The sequence below is a fragment of the Pan paniscus genome, chromosome 6 (assembly GCF_029289425.2).
Source record: "Pan paniscus chromosome 6, NHGRI_mPanPan1-v2.0_pri, whole genome shotgun sequence".
Lineage (NCBI taxonomy): Eukaryota > Metazoa > Chordata > Mammalia > Primates > Hominidae > Pan > Pan paniscus.
Window position 1 is genome coordinate 88,872,712 of NC_073255.2, and position 10,944 is coordinate 88,883,655.

At 43.6% G+C, this 10,944-nt stretch overlaps 1 protein-coding gene across 1 annotated transcript; it reads left to right on the plus strand.

The window, feature by feature from the left end:
- The first annotated feature begins 3 nt into the window (after nucleotides 1-3).
- Nucleotides 4-9,434, plus strand: LOC117978386 (putative postmeiotic segregation increased 2-like protein 3). Its single transcript, XM_055115126.2, has 5 exons — nucleotides 4-160; nucleotides 424-534; nucleotides 1,470-1,604; nucleotides 3,603-3,689; nucleotides 5,072-9,434. The coding sequence occupies exons 1-5, from the start codon at nucleotides 19-21 to the stop codon at nucleotides 5,083-5,085; spliced, it is 489 nt and encodes a 162-aa protein (XP_054971101.1). The 5' UTR covers nucleotides 4-18; the 3' UTR covers nucleotides 5,086-9,434.
- Nucleotides 9,435-10,944: the final 1,510 nt, after the last annotated feature.

Genomic DNA, 10,944 nt, shown 5'->3' on the forward strand with positions numbered 1-10,944 from the left:
TATCTCCCAATTCTGATCATGTTGCCATTACAGGGGCCAGTGTCATTCAAAGATGTGGCTGTGGATTTCACCCAGGAGGAGTGGCAGCAACTGGACCCTGATGAGAAGATAGCATACGGGGATGTGATGTTGGAGAACTACAGCCATCTAGTTTCTGTGGGTGAGGATAGCTTGCTTTCTGAATGCTCTCAGTTGAATGGGGTTTTATCCTTGAGTTTGAAGAAATAAGTGATGACACCATTTAATTCCTTGTGGGCACTAGCTGGAGTGTTTATATTATTCTTCATTGAAAGGTTCTAACTTTGATAAGGTAAAAAAATGGAGCACTTCTGTTATGCAGCTTATGAGGTGGCAACATCTTGTACTTTGGAGATTCTGAAGCCAAGCAGCTTGCCCAAGTCCTTCTTCTTTTCCCATTAATAGGGTATGATTATCACCAAGCCAAACATCATCATGGAGTGGAGGTGAAGGAAGTGGAGCAGGGAGAGGAGCCGTGGATAATGGAAGGTGAATTTCCATGTCAACATAGTCCAGGTAAGTTAGTAGATTATCACATGTTAAAAAACACTCATCCCAGACCTTTGGGAGTAACTAAAGAGTTGTTTATATGTACTCGGTACCCTCAGTAACACCTCCCAACCCCCAAATATCACTTTCCTTCCCACACACATACCACATACATGAACTCTTTTGTTGATTTTACATTTGATTTACATTGGTAGGGATTTTTTCATTCTAACCTGTACTGGGGACCCAGTCACTTCCTCTTTCTCCAGCATTATCGGTCACTTATTTACTCCCTCGCCATTAGAGAATTGTTGTGAGTTTTTTGTTTGTTTGTTTGTTTGTTTTTTGGAGACAGAGTCTTGTTCTGTCACCCAGGCTGGTGTGCACTGGTATGATCTCGCTCACTGCAACCACTATCTCTCAGGTTCAAGCGATTCTCCTTCCTCAGCCTCCTGAGTAGCTGGGTTTATAGGCGCCCCCCATGATGCCTGCCTAATTTTTTGTATTTTTAGTAGAGACAGGGTTTCACCATGTTGGCCAGGATGGTCTCCAACTCCTGACCTCAAGTGATCCGCCTGCCTCTGCCTCCCAAAGTGCTGGGATTACAGGCATGAGCCACCCCACCAGGCCATGCTTTCAGTTTTCAAGAGAGAAGACACCATTGTTGCCAAAGATTTTGGTAATTTGAGAGATACAATGTATGTTTTCTCCATGTGGATCCTAGATAGTAAGGATCTGTTGAATTTGAAGTGTCTATCCAGAAGTATTTTGGGTACATATTTAAGGATTGTAAAACAGTGTTTCTATTTCTGGATATAATAAATGTATTTGTTAATATAATAAATGAACAGATTAGACCCATAAACTATTTACAGTGTTGAGTCATTTCCCACAGTTAAAATCAGGATGAAAATATATAGCTGAATACTTGCTTTGTTTCTTGTACCATTTCTTTAGTACAGAACCTGCTAAGGCCATCAAACCTATTGATCGGAAGTCAGTCCATCAGATTTGCTCTGGGCCAGTGGTACTGAGTCTAAGCACTGCAGTGAAGGAGTTAGTAGAAAACAGTCTGGATGCTGGTGCCACTAATATTGGTAAGTTTGGGAGAGTTTTAAGCCACAAGAAATGATTAGTGTGTGTTGTTGTAGTCAAGAAACATTTGTTATTGAAATAAGACTATCAAGTGTTGATGTAGTAATAAATTATTATTTTTAAGTTAAAGTTAGCACCTATTATGTGCCTAGTACTTAGCTAGGTAGTAATAATACTAACAACAGCTTTTATTGTGTTCTTATGGTGTGCCAGGCAGGTGTTATGCTAAGAATTGCACAGAAATATCTCATTTAATTTGCAGAATAGCTGGGCGTGGTGTTTCACGCCTGTAATCCTAGCCCTTTGAGAGGCCAAGGTGGGGGGATTGCTTGAGGCCAGAGTTCAAGACCAACCTGGCCAACATGGTGAGACCTCATCTCTATTAAAAAAATAAAGCAGGCCAGGTGTGGTGGCTCACACCTGTAATCCCAGCACTTTGGGAGGCCAAGGTGGGTGGATACCTGAGGTCAGCAGTTTGAGACCAGCCTGTCCAAAATGGTGAAACTCTGTCTCTACTAAAAATATAAAAATTAGCCAGACCTGGTGGCAGAAGCCTGTAATCCCAGCTACTTGGGAGGCTGAGGCATGAGAATGGCTTGAACCCGGGAGGCAGAGGTTGCAGTGAGCCGAGATCGTGCCACTGCACACCAGCCTGGGACAGAGCAAGACTCTGTCTCAATAAAAATAAAATAGGCATGGAGTAGTGGCTCACATCTATAATCCCAGCACTTTGGGAGGCAGAGCAGGGCTGATCATTTGAGGTCAGGAGTTCAAGACCAGCCTAACCAACATGGTAAAACCCTGTCTCTACTAAAAATACAAAAATTAGCCAGATGTGATGGTGCATGGCTGTAATCTCAGCTCCTCGGGAGGCTGAGGGAGGAGAATTGCTTGAACCTCGGAGGTGGAGGTTGCAGTGAGCCAAGATCAGATCATGCCACTGCATTCCAGCTTTGGTGACAAGAGCAAAACTCCATCTCAAAAAAAAAAAAACAAGAAAAAAAATAACAAAATAACAAAATAAAATAAACCTAAAAAATTATTAATCAGCTGAGTAACTTTATGAGATAGAACTTATTATCTTCATTTTACAGATGAGGAAATTAAGGAACAGGAAGTTTCCTTTTTTTGGGATTATAAAGCTAATAAAATAGGATCCAGGAAGTCTGATTCCAGAACCAGTTGTCTTTTTTTTTTTTTTTTTTTTTTGAAATGGAGTTTCGCTCTTCTTGCCCAGGCTATAGTGCAATGGCACGATCTCGGCTCACCGCAACCTCCGCCTCCCGGGTTCAAGCAATTCTGCCTCAGCCTTACGAGCAGCTGGGATTACAGGCATGCACCACCACACCTGGCTAATTTTGTATTTTTAGTAGAGACAGGGTTTCTCCACGTTGGTCAGGCTAGTCTGGAACTCCTGACCTCAGGTGATCTGCTCACTTTGGCCTCCCAAAGTGCTGGGATTACAGGAATGAACAACCGTGCCTGCCCCTCTTTCTCCTTACTGGGTATGTTAAAATTATTTCTTTCAAAAGAAAAGGCTGGTCAAAGTGCAACGGTGTTAACCACTAATTGATCACAACCAGTTACAGATTTTTTTGTTCCTTCTCCACTCCAACTGCTTCATTTGACTAGCCTATGGACAAAAAAAAAAAAAAAAAAAAAAGAGGAAAGAAAAAGCTAAACTATTTAATCTGGGCTAGTAAATGGCCAGAAAGGGCTTTATAAAAATGAAATATACAAAATGATACTCGTACTTTTAACTAAAGGTATAGTTATGACTCTTCAATTTGCATATGTTATAAATAATATCAATATAAAAGCTTATAGCATGGGTCCATTTTTTTTTTTTTTTTTTTTTCTTTTTGAGACGGAGTCTCACTGTCTCCCAGGCTGGAGTGCAGTGGCGCGATCTCAGCTCACTGCAAGCTCCGCCCCCCGGGTTCATGCCATTCTAGCATGGGTCCATTTTTAATAAATACATAAATATTTAAACTTTCTAGATCTAAAGCTTAAGGACTATGGAGTGGATCTCATTGAAGTTTCAGACAATGGATGTGGGGTAGAAGAAGAAAACTTTGAAGGCTTAAGTAAGTTGACTTTTTCTAATTCTATTATAAAATAATTGGGCCACATGTCTCAGAATTTTGAGTAACACTGTCTTGGGAAACGCAAAAACAGTTTTTTCAGCCAGTTACTAGATATCATGTATATCCGTTGTTTTAGCACTTGAGGTATCTTAGTCCTTACTTTACAGTCTCTTTCAGCTCTGAAACATCACACATGTTAGATTCAAGAGTTTGCCGACCTAACTGAGGTTGAAACTTTCGGCTTTCAGGGGGAAGCTCTGAGCTCACTGTGTGCACTGAGGTGATACAATGTTTTTATCCATTCACTTGACCCCTTAGAAAAACCTCTCAGAAAGTTAATTGGAATCGTTATTATTTACAGTTTTCTATCTCGGTATCTCAGCTTCTAGCTTCTGAATTCTGTTTTGTCTCACTGCCAATCTAAGTCCTAGTACTTCTGAAATGTGGGAAATAAATGAATGAAATGAAGCAAATAGTATTGTTAAAAAAAATGGTTACCCTTATTAGAACAGTAACTTCTCAATTTTAACATAACATATAGGTAATAAATGACAGTTACCATTGCTTTTCATCATCAAATTTTAGGGAAACATTTCACCAAAGCACTATTTAATTATAGCCCAGATACTAAATTTTTATAATTATATTTAAATATATATACACATATAGATGTGCGTATATATATACATATATGTGTGTATATATATACATATAGATATGTGTATATATATACATATATGTGTGTATATATATACATATATGTGTGTGTATATATACGTGTGTGTATATATATACACATATGTGTGTGTGTATATATGTGTGTGTGTGTGTGTATATATATAGATATATATTTTTTTTTTTAGACAGAGTCTCACTCTGTCACCCAGGCTGGAGTGCAGTGGCACAGTCTCAGCTCACTGCAATCTCTGCCTCCCAGGTTCAAGTGATTCTCGTGCCTCAGCCTCCTGAAGAGCTGGGACTATAGCGTGCACCACCACTCCTGGCTAATTTTTGTATTTTTAGTAGAGATGGGGTTTTGCCATGTTGCCCAGGCTGGTCTGGAACTCCAGGCCTCAAGTGATCTGCGCTCCTCGGCCTCCCAAAGTGCTGGAATTACAGGCATGAGCCACTGCACCCTGCCCTACATATACATTTTAATTATAATATCTCTTGGATTCTTTAAAAATTTAAAAAAATTTTTTAATTCTTTAAAAAATTCTTTAAAACAATTTTATTTGAAGAGTAATAACAAAACAAATCTCTATTTGTGAATAAATAAACCTTGAGATCATTTATGGTTTTACAATTCAACCTGAAAAATGAAATCAAAGCTTTTATCAAAACAAAGTATGTTTAGTGCTCTCTGTCTCACTGTCTTTTAGGTGCCAAACCTTAGATTTTATGATGACTCCTCAACCGTTTAGATCTTGGTTATCTCAGAGGGATCATCAGCTTTTTAACAAAGTTTTGAGAGAAAAGCAAGTGAAGAAAAGCATAGTCAATGCTCAACATCACGGGTCTCTCACTGAGCACACCACGCCTGGTATTCTCTCACAGCGATGTCACCATTTCTACCTGCCACGCATCGGTGAAGGTTGGGACTCGACTGGTGTTTGATCACGATGGGAAAATCATCCAGAAAACCCCCTACCCCCACCCCAGAGGGACCACAGTCAGCGTGAAGCAGTTATTTTCTGCACTACCTGTGCGCCATAAGGAATTTCAAAGGAATATTAAGAAGGTACAGTAAATTAATCTTGGTTTTCAAGAGTATTGGTTAATGCACATGAGCAAAAGATTTACTAAAGATGTTTATTCTTCAGTTGATTCTCTTGCCATAATCTATTGAGAAATGCTTTATTTGCATTTCTCGTTAAAGACTTAACATTAAAGACTTAACTTTAGGGTGATTTACTTTTTTCTTTTCATCACATAGTGTTTATTAGGACTGGGCAACATAGTGAGACTCTGTTTCTATGAAAAATTAAAAAAAAAATTGACTGGGCATGGTGGCATCCACCTGTAGTTCCAGCTACTTGGGAAGCTGAAGTGGGAGATTCACTTGAGCCCAGAAACTTGAGGCTGCAGTGAGCTATGATTGCGCCACTGTATTTCAGACTGGGAGACAGAGTAAGACACTGTCTGGAAAAATATATATAAATATATGTATATTTTTTTTATTTTTAATTTTTATCTTTTTTTGAGATGGAGTCTCACTTTGGCGCCCTGGCTGGAGTGCAGTGGCACGATCTCGATTCACTGCAACCTCCACCTCCCGAGTTTAAGCGATTCACCTGCCTCAGCCTTCTGAATAGCTGGGATTACAGGCGCGCACCACCACACCTGGCTCATTTTTGTATTTTTAGCAGAGACGGGGTTTCACCGTGTGGTCCAGGCTGGCCAGGCTGGTCTCGAATTCCTGACCTCAGGTGATCCGCCCACCTCGGCCTCTCAAAGTGCTGGGATTATAGGCGTGAGCCACCATGCCTGCCTTATGTACTTATATTTTAATGAGACTGTTTCTCTTGGTTTTCTGATAAATGAGTTACTGGAACCCTTATGAATCTGAATGCAAAAGAAACAGCTAAATGTTATGTAATTGTTGTGTTTAAAAACCAGATTATAAAACTATCTGTATTATATGATTACGGTTTTATAAAAACAAAACAACGGCCTAAATGTGTATAGTATAAAGGCTGGAAGAGTCAGCACTTTCATGTTCTCAGCGGTTATCCTTGGATGTGAGATCTCATGCACTTTTTGCTCTCTTCTTTGTGCCTTTCCATTTTGTATGTGTATTTTTTACAATCTAAAAAGTTACTTAAACATATGCAGCTAAAAACTTTTTTTACTCGTAAAGCATTTGGTGCTAATTTTAACTGTTCTGTTTTTAGACAGAGTCTTCTCACTCTGTCGGCCAGGCTGGAGTGCAGTGGTGTGATCTTGGCTCACTGCAACCTCTACCTCCTGGGTTCAAGTGATTCTCCTGCCTCAGTCTCCCAAGTAGCTGGGATTATAGGTATGTGTCACCATGACCAGCTAATTTTTGTATTTTTAGTAGAGATAGGGTTTCACCATGCTGGCCAGGCTGGTCTTGCACCCCTGACCTCAAGTGATCTGCCTGCCTCAGCCTCCCAAAGTGCTGGGATTACAGGCATGAGCCACCACGCGTGGCCTTTTTTTTAAAGCTTTTTTGTAAGTCAGCTAGCAAGAACGCAGGAAGAAATACTCAAATCTCCCTTACCCAGCTGGGGGCTATGTCAGGTTTTATAAGCATAGGGTAATGAGTTGTGATTTGATTGGATCTTGCAATAAAGTAATGCTGGGAGGTGTGATCTGACTGGATCCTGCCATGGGGTGACAGCAAAACTCAATCTGATTGGATCCTGGCTCCTGCCATGGAGTGTCCAGTTCTTAAATCAGTCTCAGCTCTTCAGGCCGAGCTTTTAGTTTCCACTCCGTGGTTGCATGCTTGGTTACCCTGGGCATGCACAGGGTACATGCCCTTCAACCTGTGGGTCCATGGCAATTGAAAAACAACTGACAACCTCATTACATAAAAGTTGAACTGAGCCGGGTGCAGTGACTCACGCCTGTAATCCCAGCACTTTGGGAGGCCAAGGCAGGTGGAGGTCAGGACTTCAAGACCAGCCTGGCCAAAATGGTAAAACCCCGTCTCTACTAAACATATAAATATTAGCCAGGTGTGGTGGTACACCCTTATAATCCCAGCTATCTGGAGGCTGAGGCAGCAGAATCACTTGAACCTAGGAGGTGGAGGTTGCAGTGAGCTGAGTTCATACCATTGCACTCCAGCCTGGGTGACAAGAGTGAAACTCCGTCAAAAAAAAAAAAAAAAAAGTTGAACCAGATTTGGTCTGATGCAGTTACAGATCTACAAACCTCACCCCCACCCTCCTGCCAACACCTTCCACTCCTCATTCTTGAGGGATTAGGGATGGAGGTCATGCTTCTGCTTCGACTTCATGCTGAGCAGGGCACTGAGTCCCCTAAAGTGAAAGGAATGAAACTCTTGGGCTTCTGAGTTCAAATGAGTTCTGGGGTCACCCGGAGTAGCTTGAAAGGCTGGTATTGTTGTAATACAAGCTGAAGGTGGAAGTGTTGGAGCCTGGAGGACAAACAGCTCACCATCCATTTAAATAAATAGGACCAAAAAGTAACAGAACAGTGGCCACGAGGGGCCCCAACAGAGGAAGAAACCAGGTGAGGTGCGGTATAGTGGACTCGACTGCCTTCTAAATCTCAGTTGTTGGCCGGGTGCAGTGGCTCACGCCTGTAATTCCAGCAAAAGAAAAGCCGAGGCAGGGTGATCACGAGGTCAGGAGTTCAAGACCAGCCTGGCAAACATGGTGAAGCCCTGTCTCTACTAAAAATACAAAAATTAGCTAGGCATGGTGGCATGTGCTGTAGTCCCAGCTACTCGGGAGGCTGAGGCAGGAGAATCGCTTGAACCCGGGAGGCGGAGGTTGCAGTGAGCCGAGATTGTGCCACTGCACTCCAGCCTAGGTAACAGAGCAGGACTCCATCTCAGTCAATCAATCAATCAATCAATCTCAGCGGTTGAACTACCCTTGACATGGTTCAGCTCTGTATCCACACCCAAATCTCATGTCAAATTGTAATTCCCAGTGTTGTGGGAGGGAGCTGGTGGGAGGTGATTGGCTCATGGGGGCCGACTTCCCCCTTGCCGTTCTCGTGATATTGAGTGAGCGCTTGTGGGATCTGGTTGTTTAAAAGCGTGCAGCCCTCCCACTTCACTCTCTCTGTCTCTCCTGCTCCAACATGGCCAGACGTGCCTGCTTCCCCTTCGCCTTCTGCCATGATTGTCAGTTTCCTGAGGCCTCCCCAGCCATGCTTCCTGTACAGCCTGCAGAACTGTGAGTCAATTAAACCTCTTTTCTTCATAAATTACCCAGTTTCTCATAGTTCTTTATAGCAGTGTGAAAACAGACTAATGGCCCTTCTGGTTGAAGGAATGCAGCCATTCTGCTTGTTTGACTATGTCCTTTCTATTCATCTGTATTTCCTGGGAGGTGTTTATCCAAGTGCAATAGGAGGTATTGGTGACCGCACAGTCCCCTCAGTCTTCTGCTAGTAAATAGTTGAAGGTTGATCATTGATCTCCTGCGTTTTCAGTCTGGCATGGAAAAGCCCCCGTGCAACTGGTAAAGATATCAATAAGCACCAGGAGGTATCTAAATCCACCAGGAGCCATAGGCATCACGTCGACGTCCATTTACCAGTCTTCCCTGGCAAGATTCTTCTGAATTGTGCTGCCTTGACCAAAAGAGGTATGGGAGGGGCTGGGCGCAGTGGCTTGTGCCTGTAATCCCAACATTTTGGGAAACCAATTCAGGTGGATCATTAGAGGTCAGGGGTTGAAGACCATCCTGGCCAACATGGTGACATCCCATCTCTACTAAAAATACAATAAGTTAGCTGCGTTTGGTGTTGGGTGTCTGTAATCCCAGCTACTCGAGAGGCTGAGGCAGGATAATCGCTTGAACCTGGGAGGAGGAGGTTGCAGTGAGCTGAGATCGTGCCATTGCACTCCAGCGTGGGCAGCAAGAGTGAAACGTCGTCTCAAAAAATAAAACAAAAGTCCGGGCGTGATGGCTCACACCTGTAATCCCAGCACTTTGGGAGGCCAAGACGGGTGGATCACGAGGTCAGGAGTTCAAGACCAGCCTGGCCTAGATGGTGAAACCCTGTCTCTACTAAAAATACAAATATTAGCTGGGCATGGTGGCATGCACCTGTAATCTCAGCTACTCAGAAGTCTGATGCAGGAGAATTGCTAAAACCCAGGAGGGAGAGGTTACATTGAGCCGAGATTGCACCACTGCACTCTAGCCTGGGCGACAGAGCAAGACTCCGTCTCGAAAGAAAGAAAGAGAAAGGAAATTCCCCAGGGAAGTACCTCGGCTTATTTCATAAACAGGTACTGAAGGAAGCAGAGGCATGTGGAGGACTTCCCCAACTCATGCAGCTATTTGGGCCGTGGCACCTGAAATTTATTATTTCAGAGTCACCCCTTTGATGACCTTGGCAGTGAACTGCAGTCATCTGTTTAGGCCTCTCCATGGCCCACGTCAATGCCGGTATTTCTGTTTGTTGCACATTTGATTTCCTTGTTGTTGGCATTTAGAAGGTCCCCTGTTTCCCAGATCACACCATGGGCATGGACCACAGAGATTGCATCTTGTGAGTCTGTAGAAATGGTCAAGGCCTTGTCCTCTCTTAGGTCCAGAGGTCAGGTTAATGCAGATTTTCCCGGCCATCTGTGCTGAAGTCCCTGTGGGGAGGCTCCTGGCTGGTTTCCTGTAGGTAGACAGCTACGCGTCCTGCCCTTCATTGGCTTCTTTTCATGAAGCTCCTGCCATCTACAAAACATGTCTCCCTTCTTGAATCACATCTCTGTTATTGAAACTCTAGAAGTCGACCGGGCATGGTGGCTATGCCTATAATCCCAGCATTTTGGGATTGCAAGGCGGGTGGATCACCTGAGGTCAGGAGTTCAAGACCAGCCTGGCCAACATGGCGAAACCCCGTCTCTAATACAAATACAAAAATTAGCCAAGCATGGTGGCCACTGTACTCCAGCCTGGGAGACAGAGCAAGACTCCGTCTCAAAAAAAAAAAAAAGAGAAAGAAAGTATCATGCTTTTCTGCATTCTGTGAATTGTTTTAGTGAGTTATCGAACTTGAGGGCATGGTGGGAACCTCCAAATTTGCAGCCAGTTGGTGAGAAGTACATGTGGTCTGAGGACACCCAAGCCTGCAGGTGTGTCTAAAGCGAGGGCAGCCTAGTGGGGGCTGGTGGCCTTAACCTGTGGCATTTGAGGTAACATCCGGGAGTTGACATCAGAATTGCATCACATAGGCTGGGTGCGGCGGCTCACGCCTGTAATCCTAGCACTTTGGGAGGCCAAGGCGGGCAGATCACGAGGTCAGGAGATCGAGACCATCCTGGCTAACACAGTGAAACCCCGTCTCTACTGAAAATACAAAAAATTAGCCAGGCATGGTGGCGGGCGCCTGTAGTCCCAGCTACTCGGGAGGCTGAGGCAGGAGAATGGCGTGAACCCAGGAGGCGGAACTTGCATTGAGCCAAGATCACGCCACCGCACTCCAGCCTGGGTGACAGAGCGAGACTCCATCCCCCTTCCCCCCCAGAAAAAAAGATAAAAAACAGAATTGTGTCACACAGGCCAGATGCAGTGGCTCATGCTTA